This window comes from Epinephelus lanceolatus, chromosome 7, assembly GCF_041903045.1.
Source record: "Epinephelus lanceolatus isolate andai-2023 chromosome 7, ASM4190304v1, whole genome shotgun sequence".
NCBI classification, from domain to species: Eukaryota; Metazoa; Chordata; class Actinopteri; order Perciformes; family Serranidae; genus Epinephelus; species Epinephelus lanceolatus.
The window spans coordinates 13,372,918-13,392,039 of record NC_135740.1 but is presented as its reverse complement, the minus strand read 5'-3'; the positions used below and the strand labels follow the sequence as shown (position 1 = coordinate 13,392,039).

General features: G+C 41.2%; 1 protein-coding gene and 2 non-coding genes across 3 annotated transcripts; 2 read left to right on the top strand and 1 right to left on the bottom strand.

Moving 5' to 3' along the window:
• The first annotated feature begins 6,727 nt into the window (after positions 1-6,727).
• On the top strand, positions 6,728-6,809 carry trnal-aag (transfer RNA leucine (anticodon AAG)). The gene has a single exon. It is a non-coding gene; the product is annotated as a tRNA-Leu (tRNA).
• A 947-nt stretch (positions 6,810-7,756) lies between these two features.
• On the top strand, positions 7,757-7,828 carry trnam-cau (transfer RNA methionine (anticodon CAU)). Its single transcript has one exon. It is a non-coding gene; the product is annotated as a tRNA-Met (tRNA).
• A 9,630-nt stretch (positions 7,829-17,458) lies between these two features.
• On the bottom strand, positions 17,459-18,872 carry LOC117261483 (duodenase-1-like). Its single transcript, XM_033633894.2, has 5 exons — positions 18,794-18,872; positions 18,567-18,717; positions 18,263-18,392; positions 17,837-18,091; positions 17,459-17,732 (listed from the first exon to the last, which is right to left on the bottom strand). The coding sequence occupies exons 1-5, from the start codon at positions 18,849-18,851 to the stop codon at positions 17,580-17,582; spliced, it is 747 nt and encodes a 248-aa protein (XP_033489785.2). The 5' UTR covers positions 18,852-18,872; the 3' UTR covers positions 17,459-17,579.
• Between the last annotated feature and the right edge of the window lie 250 nt (positions 18,873-19,122).

Genomic DNA, 19,122 nt, shown 5'->3' with positions numbered 1-19,122 from the left:
GAGCATGTGTAAGAATGACCTACCAACACAATGTGTGCATTTGCAGTGTGTATTAAGTGGCAATAAAATATATTTCAGAGGACATGTCTGTACTATTAACCACATTTATGAGATGGTCGCACATTCCGTTGTAAATTTCATACCTGACAGAATGAGCTATACTGTACCTTTTTACTACAGTAACAGAGGTAGCAATAGTATTCTGTGGTGTTAACAAACACATAAGGGAATTCATTTTGTGGCTTTTCAACATACCTCTACTGGCATGGTCATAAAAGGTATTAAGGTGAAAGCCATGCCCTATTGCCTTTCTAAACTAATTATTATTTTGCTGAAAAAGTAACATGACCACTGTTCACTGAAGGTCAAAGTTTGGGACAATTTTCCCAACATACATATGGATAAAGAGAATTACACGCATACGGTATTTTACAGTCTTTTTATTACAGTGGCGCACACATAAAACCAACGGAGCGTTTCCCTGCGTCATCTGCGACCCTCAATGTAACAGTTTCCTACAACAAATACTCACAATGCAGGTATTTTCAGTTGTGTTAAGACAGGAACTGACATTTTAAAGTTTAGCCTGTCTTGTTCTTTGATAAATACTTTTCACATCAAGAGACCCTTCCCTTCTGACACCCTTTAAAGGGTTACAGCCATTGTTACACTGTTTGACAAAAACATGTCAGCTTGCTGTTAGGAGTATCTGCTGATATGCAGGTTGTTTTTATTTTGCTACCTGAGGTGTCAGTGCAGACATTTTTTCACAGCAGTACTTGAGAAGGAAGAAAACAGACTGAAATTCAAAATGTCCGTGTATCCCTGTCTTTGAGCCAATGATGTACCAAATATCAGAGGCATATGCAAGTACACAAGTAGCACACAAAGCTACTAAACCAGCCATCTCACTTTGATTTGGAAACTTCAGGTGTATAGTGAAGCCTAGCTGCTGAGTGCACCCTGACTAAAATTATCATGTTTCCATTCATCATTGTTGCAGGCAGTAGATGTTTCAGCTTGATTTGACAGGGGACATGTCCCCCGCACCTCCCGTATCTGTGCCCTCCGTCCCCTGCACTTTTTACAGCCGTTACAACCATAGATATCTATAAAAACACTAGATGAATTGTCCAACGTAGCTGCCCATTGAAGTGACATGCCTACATGGCCGCCATGTTGTGTCAGGGATTACGGTCCATCAGTGTATTATGCCCATGGTGATTTTATGGGCATATCTCATGCCCCATGTGTCGTAGACATATGAAATTTGGCACAGTGGCAGAGGGTAATGACAGCATAACCTTAATATACATATATGTATATCATATATGTATATATATATATATATATATACATATACAGGCAGGTATCAGGACAGGGACCTGACAGCAGCACCAATTATCATCCCAAGGCTTCACAGGTAAGGAGAAATTATAACTGGCTAAGGAAATGTCTACAGGATAAGAGTGACTCTAAGATTAATTTTCACAGCTATTTCAGAACTACTCTTATTTATACTCTAAAATGTTTTTTGTCTGTATTGCAATATCAATACTACTGCATTATTTGTGTTTTTAAAGGCAGCAGGTATAGGTCATGCTACATTGCATCCCCCTTGTTAAAAATTAACAATTCGACCACTGGGTCTATATAACAACAAAATAATATTCTGGCTCTAATCCCAAAATCAGCTGTATTGCATTAGATAACAACAAGTGGGAGAAATGACACGTACAGCTTCTGTTTTGGGTGCTAATGGAGCCGGAGAGGCCCCAGCTCATTGACTTTGTAGGTTTTGCTGAGATGTGCCTACACAATCCTGTCCCCTTTCCTGACCAACCTTCAAACACAGCGATGTTGGCAACTGCTCCTCAGTAGTGGTTGAAACTGGGATCAAACACTTGGGCCCTATTTAGATGGTCTAAAGCGGATGGCGGAGGGCGCATAATCCATGTCGCAAGTGTCATTGCTATTTAGATGCAGACGCAGTTGTCATTTTCACGCCCTGCGCCCCCGTCGTCTAACTAGCAAATGAACTTGCGCTTCTCTGGGTGTGTTGGTCTAAAAATGAGGAGTGGTCAGGCGCAGTCATGGCGCGTTGCTAGTTAGATGACGTAAAAAGCAAATGCGCCAGTGACCAACAAAAACCTGGTCTAAAGTCAACGGCGCAGTATTTCGTTGTTAAACAAGTTAGTAATATGTGTCTCTAGGCAGATGCACAATGCACGTGCACTCTGCTCAGACACACACGGAGCAGCCACACATATGCAAAAGATAACAAATAAAAATATTATTACAATATGAAAGGTTAGTATTGTGCACATTAAAATATTTATCAGAAACACGTCTTAATGGTCAGTCATTAATCAGAATGATCTAATCGCAATAATAATGATCATCATAATCCGGGAGGTCCAAGCTGCAGTGTCCGAATATACGGAACTGCGAGCAGACCTCCACGGGCTGATGATCCTGTAAAATGAACTTGTCTTTCCCAAATGAATTGTGATCATTTTGGCATGTAAATCACAAAATCAAAGATGTGAAAACGTTTGATAAACTTTATTTTGACATAAACACAACAATAACCAGCTTCTGTGAACTAAAAACGTAAACTTATAGCCCTACAAGAACAAATGTATATGTAAAAAAAAAAAAAAAAAAGCTTTTAGAACATAAAACTAAATATAATCTTGTCAGGAGGAGGAGGAGGAGGAGGAGGAGGATGATGACCCCAGCTCCGCAGCCAGACCAGACAGTGCAGCCACGGGACCAGCCCTTCCTGCACCTTCAGGCGGGGGGGTTCAGGATGCTGGAGAGGAAGCTGGGCTTTCTAACCTACCGGGTTAAAATAAAATAAATTGAATAGCCTAATTTACAATTTGTTGACAGAGTTTCTCTCGTGTGCGCGGCTCTGTCTTTTTCTCTCGCAGTCTCACTCTGTTTCTTAGCTCTCTGCCATGCGCTCCAATCACGCCTCTCTTAAAAGGAATGAGAGGTGACACTCTGATTGGCTTATGGAATGATACGCCCAAAACACACCCATGACTAATTCACAGAGTAAGTCTCTGCCATGGCACACAGTCTGAAAACGCGCTGTCTAACTAGCAAGTGACTGGGACACGCCCATGCGCTGCACACCTGGCGCTTTGCGTTTTAGACCATCTAAATAGGGCCCTTGGGCTTTATATTGGTTATCAGTGCTCAATGTAGGCCTGAAAAAAACACAACTACAGAGAGAAAATCTTCAATTTTAATGTGTCAAACCAAATTAACCTTTTCCCAGTGAAAGTCTGTCCACAACCACTTGGTGAACCTTTTCAACATTTGTTCCAAGTTTAGCTGAAATCTGAAAAAGATGGAACCACGAGTGAAGAGAAATTTAAGCGATACTGAAAACGTAAAAGCAGCTTATATATGCTCCAACTCACCTTAATTTATTCTGCACATAGAATATCAAACACCTTTTCAATCTGTGACTCCATTTTCTTTGGATCAGCATCTTTTGAATCAATCGAAGGGAGAAATGTCAAATTGAAATGGCATGGCAGTAAAGTAGAAAACTAATGTGATTAAACCAAAAAACAAGTAGGTCTCAATGCACCTTGTTGACTACAGGGATGATTGCACACTGAGCTTCAAAAGCCAGGTAGAAGTTGGCCATCTGCGCTTGAATACCCTTTAGTTCATGGCAAAAATATTAATGACTGAATTACATGCAGCATGTTAAGCCACAATAACTCACTGAGAAAACTGGGAGCTATGAATTGGGTTTTGTACCTGATTGGCATCAACACTCAACAGGATACCTGAGCACACAGAAATTAATCAAGGCACTTCATAACTGAAGTCAACATAATTGATTTCGAAATCTATATTTTTTTTCCTAGTTTGTGTGAGAGAGCTGATGCTGTCAAGTTGAAATCTTAAATCCATTTTTTGTTTATGATTGGGTTTTCATTTATTGTGGCACAATTATGCAACACCTAAAATTGGCTGCAGTGCTGACAAGACACAGCAGCCGTAAATGATGAGGAAAGGAAGTTCTTCTTCTTCTGCCTCACATGATCACGCCCAGCTGAGCACTAACTGGCGTGTCGATGAGGTTCAGGAGGTGCTGCTGTCCCTCGTGGCTGTAAAACATCAAGGCTGTCTGGGCCTTCGCCATTATCCAGCTCTCTCGTTCCACCTGACGCTTGTCCATCACCTGCTTTTGTTCTTCTCTGTCTTTGCTTTGGCACCTGTATGTCAGTGACATTCATTACTTACTTGAATTTTTTTTTCTTGAATACTGTGAATAGTGTGCATAACTGCTGATGATACATGTCTGGTATCTTCACATGAAATTTTTTGCATTTTTGAGAAGCAAATGAAGAGCTTTCATCTATTTCCAAATGTTTTCAGATGAGCAAACTCTCTCAGTATAGAAAAAATCACTTCATAATATTTTGTTAAAAAAACAAACAAAAAAACCAACAAAGTTAAAGCCAAAAATTTAAAAGATGACATCGAAACAACTCAGGTTCTTTACATAAAATTTCTAGGGGTCGTAGTAGATGAAAAACTAAAAATACCATATTGAGCTTGTCTGTAAAAAGACAGTGAAGTCAACTGGTATCTCATCTACATTATTGTTACTCAAAATACATCTGAAAAGGACTCTGATTTGCAAAGATTCTTAACACTTCAAGACTTCAAGTGGGTTTAGTGAATTCTGAGTTAGTTAACCTTGAGATGAGGGAAACTATGAGTTTTCTGTTTTAGAAAGAGAGGTAATTTAAACTCTAGGTCAGTAACTGTGGTAACTGACTCTGTGAACCTTTGTGAGTTTCTCTCTTACCCCTCACTCTGACAGAGCCAGACACACTGTGTTATTTCCTGATTGATTCAATCCGTATCAAAGCATGTATCGAAGTTCATTATTAAGTGGAGGTTTACTGTCAGAATCAAAATCCTCTTTGGATATTAGTTTGTTACGCAGGGCTATCTAAGTTGACTACTTTTAGTTTACTGCTATATCTTCAAACAGTGGTTTTCACCCTCACATTAAAAGATCACACAGCATCAAGTCACCCCTTATCTCTACACAGAGATCTTCGCATATGTGTCATCGTCAGACAATGGGTTTTGAGATTGAGTCACCACAGCTCAGAGTCAAACATCTGCATGCCCATCTTTTTGTGAGTGGAAGTTCTTTTTTTCTTTTTCTTTTTTTGATAAATGTGCGCAGTCAGCATATGCATGCATTACAACCTCTGTGTCCACTGGATTAAAATGGAGGCTCTGCCTTTTATTGACCTGTTGCCAGGGTGAATCGTAGTATATGAGCTCCATTGACGATGACTATTTTCATGTAACACTCACAAACTTAACGCAGACTCAACATACTCAGAGTTGACTAAACTGACTCTGATCAACTGTTCTGAAACCGAAAACTCAGCCTTTCCATCTCAGGGTTAGTCAGCTCAGAGGTCAGGATTAGACTCAGAGGTTGTTAACCCTGCTTTCTGAAACAGGCCTCTGGTATCATGTCTTTAGACTTCAGGTCGATCTTCTCAGTGCACGGCTGCTGTATGTGGTAACTCTTGGAGCTATTCAAGGGCATGTCAAAATATGATCCAGAAAAAAAACCTCAAAGCAGACAGGAGGGGAGAGTTATGGTAGGGAATGATGAAGAACCTTTAACTATGATGAAAGCCTTGGCCATTTCTTTGCAATAGGCCTTTTTTTTTTTTTACATTTTTACATAGTAGGAAAAGTGCAGATGTAAATAATTAAATTAACAATGGCTGCATTCCATTAAGCTTCTTTGTTTTCAGGGTCCTGGTATTGTGCATGCTTGCACACTGTCACACTCACTAGGACTTTTGAAAAGGGGTTCACCTGTGACTAGCACCTTTTGCATATTCAGTGAAAAGTCGGATTACTACCCTCCCACTGCCAACTCTTCCCAAAACAGCAGGACACATTTTTAAATAGCCATTTAATTGTCCAAATCAGTGGGGCAGATGAAAGTATTAATGCTTTTTTGTTTTGTTTTGGATAAACTATAATACAGAAATATATTTCCCCTAAAAGTCACGTGACTCTAGAAATGCTGCTTACATTTCTTCAAATAGTAGTATAACAGTAGAAAGCCCAAAATGATCATAGTACCCTGAAAGCCCCAAAGTCTGCTGATGGTAAAGACACACACCTGAGGGCACTTGTTAGCCTGTTCCAATGCTAGGAAGGACTCTTGCCTTGCCTCTGTAGGTTCCTTTTTTGATAGGACAGTCATTAACTTTGAGAAACACCCTAAACCTTGGGCATTTTCAGAGTTTGAACTCACACAACTTTCTTCTCCTGCACAGTTGCTTAGACGCTAAATAGCAGCCTCTGTGGTGCTCTCATTTTTGGGCTCCACTGGGTCTTAAACCCAGGACTTCTTGCACCCTAAACAAGAATCATACCCCTAGACCAATAAGCCAGCTGACATTGGGCAAGAGGCAGGGTACACACTGGACAGGTTGCCAGACTATCACAGGGTTGACACATTGAGACACACCACCATTCAGGCTCACATTCACACCTATGGACAATTTGGAGTCACCACTTAACCTAACCTGCATGTCCTTGGATTGTGGGAGGAAGCCCGCTGAAAACCCACGCTGACACGGGGAGAACATGCAGTCTCAGCGGAGGACAAAATAAAGGGGGCAGACACTGCACTGAGGCTCTTGCAGGTAGTGTGGCTGAGTGGTCTAAGGCGCTGGATTAAGGCTCCAATCTCTCAGGAGGCATGGGTTCAAATCCCACCACTGCCCTTTGACAAAGTATGACATCAGGTGAAGAGACTCATGTGGTAACCTCATGTTGTCCTAAAGTGCATGCACCTCTTATTGGTGTACTTAAGGGTAATAGACTTGTGTGAAGCAAAAGACAAGTGGATGTTTGGATGGCTCCGTGCTGACTCTACCAATTCCATCCATATTCACATTGCTATGGTTTAAGATGACAAAGCAGTCATTGCCACAAGTATCTTTAGTGACATAAGCATTCATTGTGGAGTGGAAAATATCGCCAAGGTCAATATCTGATTCTTCTCACTTTGAAAACACTTGTCATTCAAGCAATGTCAAATGTTGACCTTTGCTCTTAAGTCTGATTGGTTGAATGTATTTACATGGCAGCACTGCTTGCTGTTGAAGGAGCAATAATCATTGACAGCTGAGTACCTTGACTAGAGTTTGTGAAGCACCACTGAGCAGAGCGGGAGCGATACTGAAAAAAATGAGGTAGAGGGGCCAAGTGGGAGGATGCTTCTATCCTTTCCACCCACACTCAATTTGCCATGTCATCAAATGACTGAGGTTTCATTGCCACAGGTGTCTCATGTGGACACGTTCCAAGATTATTGGATGGAGTTGGGAAAATCTCGAGAAAAAGCATCACCGCAAGGTCCACCAAATGCTTAACATTTCAGCCTGTACGCTGACTAATCTTGGTTGGCACGGGTTCCCAAAGATTCACACAAAATTGAACCTAGCGGGCGAGGCTCATAAACCAGATGTCAGTCCATGGAAACCACCCTCTGCTAGCTGTGTAAACTTTGGATCAAGAGGATGTCTCTTTACTTTCCTTCCATGCTGTCATTGCCCTGATGTCAGATGACTAAGCATCGATTAATGCTGAAATCTTGGTTCCCTCTAGTTCCCAAAGGTGCCCATAATATTGGGCCACAGATTTTTATACTGCTGACCTTGACATATTGAGCAGAGTGGCGCAGCGGAAGCGTGCTGGGCCCATAACCCAGAGGTCGATGGATCGAAACCATCCTCTGCTAAATCTAAATGCTTTGCATGAGAAGTATGTCCTTCTCCCTTCCATCCATGCTCACTTTGCCTTGTTTTCACTAGCTCCAAGTCTAAAGCTACTTAATGCCACTACATTACTATTTTCACAATACTCACATCCCAGGCAACTGATATCAGTTACTAATACATCCAAATGTAACAGAAGGTTTTGTGGTAAACAACAGTAACAGATCAATTGTAAAGTCCACACTTCTTCTACTGTGTTTTCATTCACTATACAGTCTATATGAGTCTCACTCACCAAGTGAGACTTATACCCCTAGGCCAACGAGCCAAGCAAACTGAAACTGTCATACAATTGCCAGTATTTGGCATGAGTCTTTCGTGATTATGCCTTAGCGAAAAGAAAAGAAAAGAAAAGAAAAGAAAAGAAAAGAAAAGAAAAGAAAACAAGAAAAAACAACAATTTTGACCTTCAAGAGAATTGGACCTGGTCAATTTTTGCAACAGAGTGTTAATGGCTTAACTGTAAAGTGCACACTTCTTCCACTGCACTGTTTCTCACTGGAGTGTTCCACATGCTTTTAATTTAGAATGATGCCATGGGCCACATTTAAAAACTAAAATGTAAAATGATTAAAAGAAACTAGAAAAAAACATGTCTTGCAAAAAATGGCACTGATCTACTCAGAGGCCAAAAAGGCAGGTACTTGAGCACCACCTGTAGTCTGCGTGTACACGTGCTTGCAACTAGGATTTTGTTTCCAACATGCAGTACTTAAACCTCTGCTAACTAATGCGCTTTGATATATGCACTTTGGTATGGGCTGAATCAATGAGAAAATGAAACAGCGTGTCTGGCTCTGTAAGAGGGAGGAGACGCTACATTGAGAGTATTTACACTGCTTACCTTTTTGTCAGACAGCTCTTTCCAACAGAAAAGTTCCCCATCTATGCTCTTGTTAAAGCCACCAGACTCCTTTGACAAAAACAGTAATTTAAGCTTGCTGAGCATGGGAGGTGCTGGTCTACTGCTGCCTCAATCAGTTAGTTAGTTTGTGTGATTATGTGACTTTGGAGAATTGGAACTAACCTTTTTTTTATGCCAATGTCATACAGTAACAGAAACAAACTAACTGATTGAGGCAGTGGTGGACCAGCTGCTTCTCTGTTTAACAGTGTTAAAGGAGAAGTCCGGTATTTTGCACTTTGAGCCCCATTTCTGGGTTGTTTATGATGAAATAGAGTGGTTAAGACCAAAATTTTGGCGATTGCTCCTTTTCGGAGAATTTGGCTTTCCCCTGCCTGGCTTAACACTGCTGCCTATGGCCATGTGTATATCTGTCCTAAAACCACCCTAAACATTTGTTTTCAAAGCCATGAAACTCACCGAGTGGTCAGTGGTGTTTGTTCATGTTCTGACATAAAAATCGTAGCAAACTGTGGTTTCCGTGATGATTTATTTGACATTTTATGCAATCCATGGGTTTTCTATGGAAGCCTCATTGTCCGTTGGTAGTAATCTGCCACCGGAAATGGAAAGGGGGTTGTTTATGACAAGGTTGTAGTCATTGGAGTCTTTTAGCTCAGCGAAAGTGCCGGCTCGACAGTGCTGTGCGCGCTCCTGTAGGAAGAACGAGAACGAACAAAAAAGTTTTGTAATAAGTTTAAACAACTGCACGATAGATTACTTGCTTGTAAACAACCTTCGCAGTACAATGTCTTTGAACACAACGCCAGCCTTCTTCTCCTGCTTCTTTTCTGTGTCCCATTACATTGCAATGGTTTCCTGCTGGTTGGCGACACCCATGTAAAGGAGCATTACCTCCATCAAGTGGGCTGGAGTGTATAACGCTTCAGGGTCAAACGAACGATCAAGTGGAAGTTTACACACGGGTGTGAGGCAGCTGAAAAAATAGTTCCACAATCGAGATGAATAGTGACAACACGGATGGAAACCACAGTTTGCTACGATTTTTATGTCAGAACATCAATGAACACCACTGACCACTCGTTGAGTTTCATGGCTTTGAAAATGAGTGTTTAGGGTGGTTTTAGGACAGGTTCACACATGGCCATAGGCAGCTGTGTTAAGCCAGGCAGGGGAAAGCCAAATTCTCCGAAAAGGAGCAATCATCACTATTTTGGTTTTAGCCACTCTATTTCATCATAAACAACCCAGGAATGGGGCTCAAAGTGCAAAATACTGGACTTCTCCCTTAAATCACAGTTTTTCTCAATGGAGTGTGGCTCTAAAGAGAGACCAATATAACTGCTTTAGTTTCCTCTTGGAAAACACCAACTGACATTAAGGTAAAGCTGTGAAAATAGTCTAAATATAGCATACACTTAAACTGATATTGAACTGAAGTAGTATATAGCTTAGCTTCACTGTCGGACTCTAGCCCACTTCTATGCACGACAATGGATAAGTACCCCATACAACCTCACTTAAAAAAAATCTTAACTATTCCTTTAAGTTACCTCTCTTTCTGGAACAGAAAACCCATAGTTTTCCCCATCACAGGGTTGACTAATTCAGAGTTTTCACTGAACCCGCCCTGGTAACAAGAGGTGGATTTAATATTTGTTAAACCACTTAAAGGGCTGCTGTTAATAAACTATATTAAACATTAAAGTTCTTGAAGAAAATAGAATTGATTAAAGCTGAGTTTGATACTGTATTTGTTTTAAAGCATACACTTAAACATATCTTGGATGGAAATTCATTAGGTAAATGTGCAACGTTCCTCTGTTGGCAATCCATTCCGGGTGCAGTGGTGTGGTTAATTAAATATTGGGCTTTAGAGAGTCCCAATGTGTTAGAGTTACTGATGAAATAACAGATACTGAAGTTGAATATGAAGTTATTGTGTCAATAACTTCTGCTGAGAGACACCTGTCCCACAATAACACAGGTTTCTCTCTCATCATTTCTTTAGTTAAACAGGACATTTGTGTCTGGCTGCTTGCAACACATGCAAACATTTATCCTTAGAGCAGGAAATGTATCTACAACCACACAAACCACAGGGGTGGAATCATTCGTTCGATTTATCATCTCTACCCACTTATCATTTCTATGGTTGTGACAGACTGCAGCTTATCTGGGGCCCAGCTCACAGTGGGTGAGAGGCAGGGTTAAGTCCAGACACACCAGCAGCCTGTCACAGGACTAATATACACAGGCAGACATTAACACTCACATTCAGACCTACTATTATTTTTTTGTACACTGCTAATAATATGATTTGTCCAGATTAAAAACTGTATATAATACTAAACATATCGAGCAGCCACAAGTAGCTTTTGGCCCACTGTCAAGCCTGTTGACAGTAATTACTATGGGTGGGGGGCACCACAATATTTGGTTTTGATCAAGTCCCAAGTAATACAGAGCTAGAATCACTGATATCAATATGACTTTCATGTAGGGCAGAGCAGTGTGTCATGATTTATGAGCTAAATAATCAGTCTGCTAAATTAATAGTGACCAATTACAGTTTGAAAATGAAACATTAACCAATGCTGAAGATCTGATTTGACTAACCCATTAATTTCACCACTATATACCTGAATATTCCAACAGGTTTTCATCCCAAGTCGTCACATATAGCTGCTTTGTCAGTGGCCTTTCATGTCACCATATTAAGCACTACCTATCCTTTTGCGTCTGCTGTTGATGTTCTGTGATGCTTAAAGCAATGCTGGGATGTTAACAATAGCACATGATTGGGTTTAGAAAAAAACCCATCATGGTTTGGCAGTAAATGGAAAGTGAATACCTGACTCCTGGGTGAAGGTTTGTTGGACCCATCAACCACCCCTTCCTCAAACCCTATAGGGACTTTCCAGCTCCTTATATTGTGTTGTTATTACTGGCAGCATTTAAAACTGACGCCAGTGTATCTTACTGCTGTGACAGGTGCCATTCAGCCTCGTTATGACCTGCCACACTGCCATAAATAGTGCTGTCTGGCTGACTGGCAGTGTATCATAATACCACAGAAGATACCATCTAGCTAAGTTGCGATCTGATGCTGCCTAGCAGCATGTCATACCACTGCAAAAGGTGGCTTTTGGCGTTGGTGTTTTATGCCTAAGTAACTGACAAAGCAGTTGTATTTGATGACATCGAAATGAGAACAAGTTGGATATTCCGTGCCTCTGTCTCTGTGTCAGGGGTCTGGATGCTGAGGCATTCCCCTCCTCCTCTCTCTTTTCTGTCGCAAAGTTCCCTTTTTCGTACTTTCTTCCTCCTTCATGCATATGTTGTTTGAGTGCAGACACACAAAAGCAAACAGATAGATGTGGTCACGATAACGAAATGTTGTTTGCACAGTTTGCAGTTTAAAGTTTTTTCTTGAAATACTTATAGGTACAACATAGAAGAGAGAAACTAGTCGGTATCAAACCTATTGATACTGGGATGAATACCAAAATTAAACGAAGTATCTGTGTTATGTTTTGGTATCAGTCTGCCCATCCCTAGTAATTACCACCACAAGAGACTAAATCCCAACAGCTACCTTTGATTTTAATCTGTAATTTCTTCTAGAGCCATGAACAGGACGGGGTTCCTTCCATTGAGCTCATCAGAAGCCATGATCCACATCTCATCCATCCAGGGGCCGCATTCACAAAGCTTCCTAGTGCTAAGAGTTGCTCCTGATGACGAAATTCTAAGAAAACATTTTCTTAGAATTCCCCCTTAAAGTTAAGACTAGGTCCTGGTAAAGATAAATGTTATTCACAAAGCATCTTAGACCTTAAGAGAGCTCCTGAAGGAAGACTTTTAAGAGGCTTAAGAGTTTCCTAAGCAGAGCAGAAAATGGTACAAACACAAAGAAGTCGCAGAAACAGTCTCTGAACACAAAATGACAGTGAGTAAATGAAATGCTACAGGTGAGATTGTGCAGGGATATGTGTGGTCGATCTCATTTGGGATATACACACATTTCCCACCTAAAAAAATAATGCTATAATGCCAGAAATAAAATCATCACAATACTAAGATATTTGAAAAACTGGAAAAATGTAAGAGTGCAGCAGTAATGACTTTTGTCTGTCTCAACCTTCCATCAGCAGAGTGATCACATTAACAATGACAACACTTTCAGTCTCATATTGTGATGCAGTTCATTTCATTACCACTGGGTGTCCACACCTTGCAGGCCCACAAAAGGGTGTGTCTGTGACAGCCAATCACATCTGTTAAAGGAAAGCCTCACACCTAGCAACAGGGTCAACCACACCTCCTCACTAAGGTGAAAAATTCCATCCCTTCCTTGCTCAGAGTTGCTCTGAGAGCTTTCCTAAATCACTCCTAAGCTAAGACTCTGCACTAAAAGTTTTTAGTCTAAGTTAGGAGCTCTCTGAGAGTACTCTCAGAATGTTTGTGAATATGGCCCCAGATCTCTAGTCAGCTCTCTTCATCTCTTCAAGATTTTCTTTAGTGTAGTAGCGCAGAGACTAGCTAGCTACTTGGAAAGGAATAGCTTAATAGATACCATGGTGCAGAAGGCAGGAATACCAGGTTTTTCAGGGTGTTTAGAGCATACTAGCATGATCTGGCACCAGATTCAGGCAGCGAAGATTAACAAAAGGGACCTACATGTAATATTTTTAGATCTTGCAAATGCGTTTGGTTCAGTACCGCACAGCCTCATTTGGAGTGCGTTTGACTACTTCAGAGTGCCACAGGTAGTTGTTAACTTAGTGAAAGCATATTTTCAGGATATTAGGTTGTGTCTAAGTACAGCAGGTTTCACAACAGGTTGGCAGAGGCTAGAAATAGGCATCATGGCAGGGTGTACAATTTCTCCATTAGCATTTACTATGGCAATGGAAGTAATCATCAGGGCTTCTAAGTGGGTGGTAGGTGGGGAGAGACGGCAGAATGGGTTGCATCTTCCACCAGTTAGGGCTTACATGGATGACATGACACTGGTGACCACAACAATGCCATGTACAAAGAGGCTACTAGAGAAGGTAAATAAGAACCTCAAGTGGGCCAGCATGAAAATCAAGCCTAGTAAATCTAGAAGCATCTCGATATGTAGAGGGAAGTTAAGTGATAGGAAGTTTGTCATAGATGATGAGGACATCCCAACAATTAGGGAAACGTCAGTAAAGAGCTTAGGTAGGTGGTACAATGTAGAGTTGAATGATAAGGAACAGGTGGTGAAATTTAGAAAAGATGTGGCTGAAGGATTGGATAGAATAGATAAATCAGAACTTCCAGGAAAGTTGAAGTTGTGGTGTTTGCAATTTGGGCTATATCCTAGGTTAATGTGGCCATTGTCAGTTTATGAAATTCCAATATCTGTTGTGGAGAGAATGGAAAGGTCGGTTAGCTCCTACATTAGGAAGTGGTTGGGCGCTCCTAGGTGCCTAAGTAGTGTTGCATTGTATGGAAAAGGGATACTTCAGCTGCCAGTATCTAGTTTAACAGAGGAATTTAAATGTACCAAGGTCAGGACAGAGCTCTTGTTATCTGGGAGTAAGGACGTGGTAGTTAGGAGTGTGGTTCCAAATCCAACCAAGGGGAGGAAGTGGAACCCAAGATCGGCAGTTCAGGAGGCAGAGGCAGCTCTTAGGCATGCAGAGATTGTAGGTAATGTTCAGTTTGGCCGGGGAGGCCTGGGGCTTGGCTCAGGTAAACCGGTATGGAATACAGCAGGCCTCAAAGATAAAAGAAAGCTGGTTGTAGAACAGATACGCAGACAGGAAGAGATAGTAAGGGGTGCAAAGGTAGTGGCCCAGGCTAAACAGGGACAGTGGTTGAATTGGGAAAGTGTAGAGAAGAGGAAGCTTAGTTGGAGGGACCTGTGGAGTATGGAGGAGAATCGTATTAGATTCCTGGTAGGGGCTACATACGATGTGTTACCAACCCCCCAGAACCTAAAACTGTGGGTAAATGAGGACCCATCATGCCCATTGTGTTCACGTACCGCAACTTTAAAGCATATTTTGTCAGGCTGTAAAGTTAGCTTGTCACAAGGCCGATATACATGGCGACATAATCAGGTGTTGAAATGTTTAGCTGCAGGCATCGAAGGGAAACGAAGACAGGTGAATTCAGAAGGTGTTAAGGATAGGAGTTTAGTAATTCAGTTTGTCCGTGAGGGAGAGAAATACAGAAGGGATAAGTTAGTGAGGAGGCAAGGGTGTGGCCGCCTAGAAGGTGCTTGTGATTGGGAAATGCAAGTAGATTTAGGGGGAAAGCTTGTTGTTCCTCAGGAAATAGTCTGTACCAGGCAGAGGCCTGACTTAGTGTTGTGGTCAGTGAGTCAACAGATAGTTTATTTCATTGAGCTGACAGTTCCTTGGGAAGACTCAGTGGAAGAAGCCTATGAAAGAAAAAAGCTTAGATATGCAGACTTAGGAGCAGAAGCTGAGCAGCGAGGATGGAAGACTAGGATTTGTCCAGTGGAAGTGGGGTGTAGGGGATTCATAGCAAGATCAACTGTCTCACTCCTGGGGGAACTTGGAGTGCGGGGACAGAATTTGAGGAAGACAGTGAGGGAAATGTCAGATGAAGCAATTAAATGCAGCCAGTTTATCTATTACAGAAGAAATAATGTCAGCTGGGGGCCAGCAGGGGGAACTACTAAGCAGGGTACATAACTCCTTGAGATCAGGTGGAGAGATCCACTTCCTGTCAGGAGAAATCCAGGAAGAGGAAGTATTTAAGTGTGGGAGTGGCCTATTGGAATCCATTTTGTTTGAGGCCATGCGGCAAGGTGAGTGTGCTTGCTGATCCTGTAAGTCCAGTTAGCTCCTTTAACTTTAGCTTATATTGTAGTTATGCTATGTAGTGTGTGAAATAGAGTATGGTGAATGTGACAGGAAAGCTAGTATCAGCATTGCTTCTGCCTGGAGCTCGCATGTATGGAGCCTGGGTTTGGTTGAAGATGGCAGTGCTGTTTGGGCTGAGAAAGCCATGTGTAAGTAAGAAGGAAATCCAGGAAGAGGAAGGTTATTTAAGTGTGGGAGTGGCCTATTTGAATCCATTTTGTTTGAGACCATGCTGCAAAGTGAGTGTGTTTGCTGATCCTGTGAGTTCATTTATCTCCTTTAACTTTAGCTTACATTGTAGTTATGCTATGTAGCGTGTGAAATAGAGTATGGTGAATGTGCTAGTAAAGGTAGTATCAGCATTGCTTCTGCCTGGAGCTCGCATAAACGGAGCCTGGGCTTGGTTAAAGGTGGCAGTGCTGTTTGGGCTGAGATCACTGTCCAGCCTCCTGGAGGTGTCATTGTTGTGAGGGCTCGTCCTGGGGAGGTAGACTGTACAGCCTAACCCGGCGGGGGAGTGTGATAGCCTAACAAGGCTTCCTTCCCTGGGTCTACCTCCTCTGTGGTAGTATAGGTAAGGTAAAGGAGGTTGTTCGGTTAGTGTGGGGAGCAGTGAGACCTGGCATTAGGGGAGTGTCTCTGGGACGCCAGAGATCACTGTCTAGCCTCCTGGAGGTGTCGTGGGACTAACTAGACGAAACACCGGTGAAAGGAGGTTCCCACCCGATGACCCCAAAGACATGTTAGTTATCACTGCTCACGGGTCTGTATAGTTAAGCCTTGCCATAATAGCTTATCGTAGGGCTTAGGAGGATTATTCACTGAGTGCTGATCCCTTTTTTTTTTTTTATTAGAGCACAAACTTCTTGTGTTTATTTGAATACACCACCACCACTCCAAGCGTCTGGACTCCATCAGGGGGCTATTCCTGCACTAGCCCTAGCATCCGTAGCCCCCTAAAATGACGATGCCAGAATGGGGTCTAATCACCAAAGACTTCACATTTATAAACTTTATTATGCACCATGTCAAAAAATGTAAATTCAAAGAACTTGCATGGACTGACTTTCAAAACTTCAACAAGTATCCCTAGATCCCAAACACTTACTAAGTGATGTTGAAAGAAAAAGAAGATGTAACAGAGTGGGAAACATGCTCATGTCCCAACTTTGTTTGGAACATGTGGCAGGCGTCAAATTTAGAATTAGTTTATTTTTTTATAATAACAAAACACAGAGTTGATCAGATTGAACATTAAATATCTTGTCTTTGGACTGTACCCCTTTGAATATAAAAAAGAAAAAGATTTGCAAATCATTGCATTCTGTTTGTATTTATGTTTTACACAGTGTGCCAACTTATTTGGAATTGGGGTTGTACATAGAACTGTGTTAAAATGAGTACCTCACTGTACCAAAGGAAATGCAAAGCAGCAAATCAACCTTGTGGGAGTTTTTACATTTCAAATTAAAATAAATCATCAAATCAATAAATCCTGTTCCACACAATGCAGTTAATTAATTTAGTACAGGTCAACATGGCCTATGCTTCCAAGCCCTACATAACCAACTGCATTATCAGTTGATAAAACTCAATATGCACACATCCACACGCTACAAAGACTAAGTCTGTATAGCAGGTAAAAAAAACTCTGCTCTGCTCCGCCTAAATACGTCCATGCCGCATGTACTACATGTAATAATAACTCCATTATCTTCACACATTTACAATTACACACCTCAGAAGGGTTTATATATTATTATTATTATTATTATTATTATTATTATTATTATTATTATTAATTACTTTAAATAAATTTCAAGTGTTCTGATGAAGTTGTCAAAGAAAGACATTAAACATGGTATTTGAAATAAGCTTTTATTTTGAATTTTGGCCACACTGACAGAGCAATCTGAGACACCATGAAACCCCCATATCAAAATCGATGTATGCTGATGTGAAACTTTGCGCAAGATTTTGCTAATGTCTGAGTTTGCTCTTGATCCAGGGAAGATATTTTGAGATATCCGTGTAGACGTTGGGTACATCTGGGTAGCTGCAGGTGTTGTTGTTGTTGAAAGACACGACACCGACAGCCATCCCGTTGCACACCAGAGGACCACCAGAATCACCCTGTGAAGAGGAAGAAGCTTAGTGTGTTTATCATTATTCGATTGAAGGTGTTTGGAGCATTTCTATACCAGCTGACATTTTCAATAAACAGACAGAAAACATACCTGACAGAATCCTTTGTCTGAGGGATATCCACCTGCACAGATGACATCGGCAGGAAGACCACGCCATTTCTCCTTACAGTCTGGCCGGCTAATGACAGACACATCCACCACTCTCAGATCATCAGAAACTACACCACCACTAGTTGTGTAACCCCATCCAGCTACACGGCACATTGTGTTTTCTTGTGTGTTTATTTCAGATCTGGGAATTGGAATTGTTTGCACTCTGTTGTTCAGTTTAGCCATCCCAGCCAGCTGCAGACACACACAGTCAGAGAGGAGAAATTAAAAACTTGCAGTCTAATGTCCTAACATATTTTCTTTTATTTATCAGACTCTAATTTAATAAACAATTGCTGGAATGTGGTACTGATGATAAAAATGACTAAGAAAATGTCCTACTGTAAAAGAGGTAGAAGTACTTACTCTGAGAAGCATGATGTCCTTACCAAAGCCTTCACTCACAAAATCTGGGTGTATGTATCTATGTGCAATGTTCATTCTTGATCCAACCTTATTGAGATGGTGGGTGCCAAGAACAACATGTTTAACTCCCCTGAATGAGAGATCATTGAGCGATTGTCAGTATATTTTCTAAGATTGTAACAACAACAACTTAAAACATTAAGTATTTTTTACTTAAAAAGTCGGTTAATATATCTTGAAATATTTTTAAATTGATTTCTAATTACACGAATCAAAGCTTGCTGAAAGGGGAATTGTAACTCACAGGCTGCCACAGTGTGCAGCGGTGACCACAGTGTCTTCCCGGATGAGGAATCCTCCACATACATGTTCTTCTCTACTGTTCTGCAGAGAGACCATATACAGCATTGAGTTCTCCGGGGCTTTCTGCCCGTTTACGATTTCACTCCCACGTGCTGCAAAGATAAGTCAAAATTAACTTGATGTCACATTTAATGGTTCAAGAAAAATAACCAGTTTTGGACATCTTACCATTTCCTCCGAGACATGTCAGAGCATGAACAAGTAGAAATTTGTACAGAGCGTGCATGATGCCAGCAAGGCACTTGGCTTGTCCTCTTGTGGGGTGTCAAGTTGACTCTTTTATACCGTTTGCTTTGTTTTCAAGTGAGATAATCATCTTTATTATCTTGACTTCCAACCACATCTGTTGTGCAACGTATGTTTGCAAGTTTGCAATTTGTTTTTTATCTTTGCATGATCTTGTTAGTTTAATTTATCTGATGCCTCAACAGCCTGAAGCACAAATATGATATCATCAGTATGTGATGAAACTAACACAGTCTGGCACATTAATTCAT

Bases quoted from the DNA above. Each gene is read 5' to 3' on its own strand.
- LOC117261483 (XM_033633894.2), bottom strand. From the start codon at position 18,851: ATGCACGCTCTGTACAAATTTCTACTTGTTCATGCTCTGACATGTCTC. The intron at 18,718-18,793 runs GTAAGATGTCCA...TTATCTTTGCAG, and splicing joins GACATGTCTCGGAGGAAATG to CACGTGGGAGTGAAATCGTA. The intron at 17,733-17,836 runs GTATGTTTTCTG...TCCTCTTCACAG, and splicing joins CAGACAAAGGATTCTGTCAG to GGTGATTCTGGTGGTCCTCT.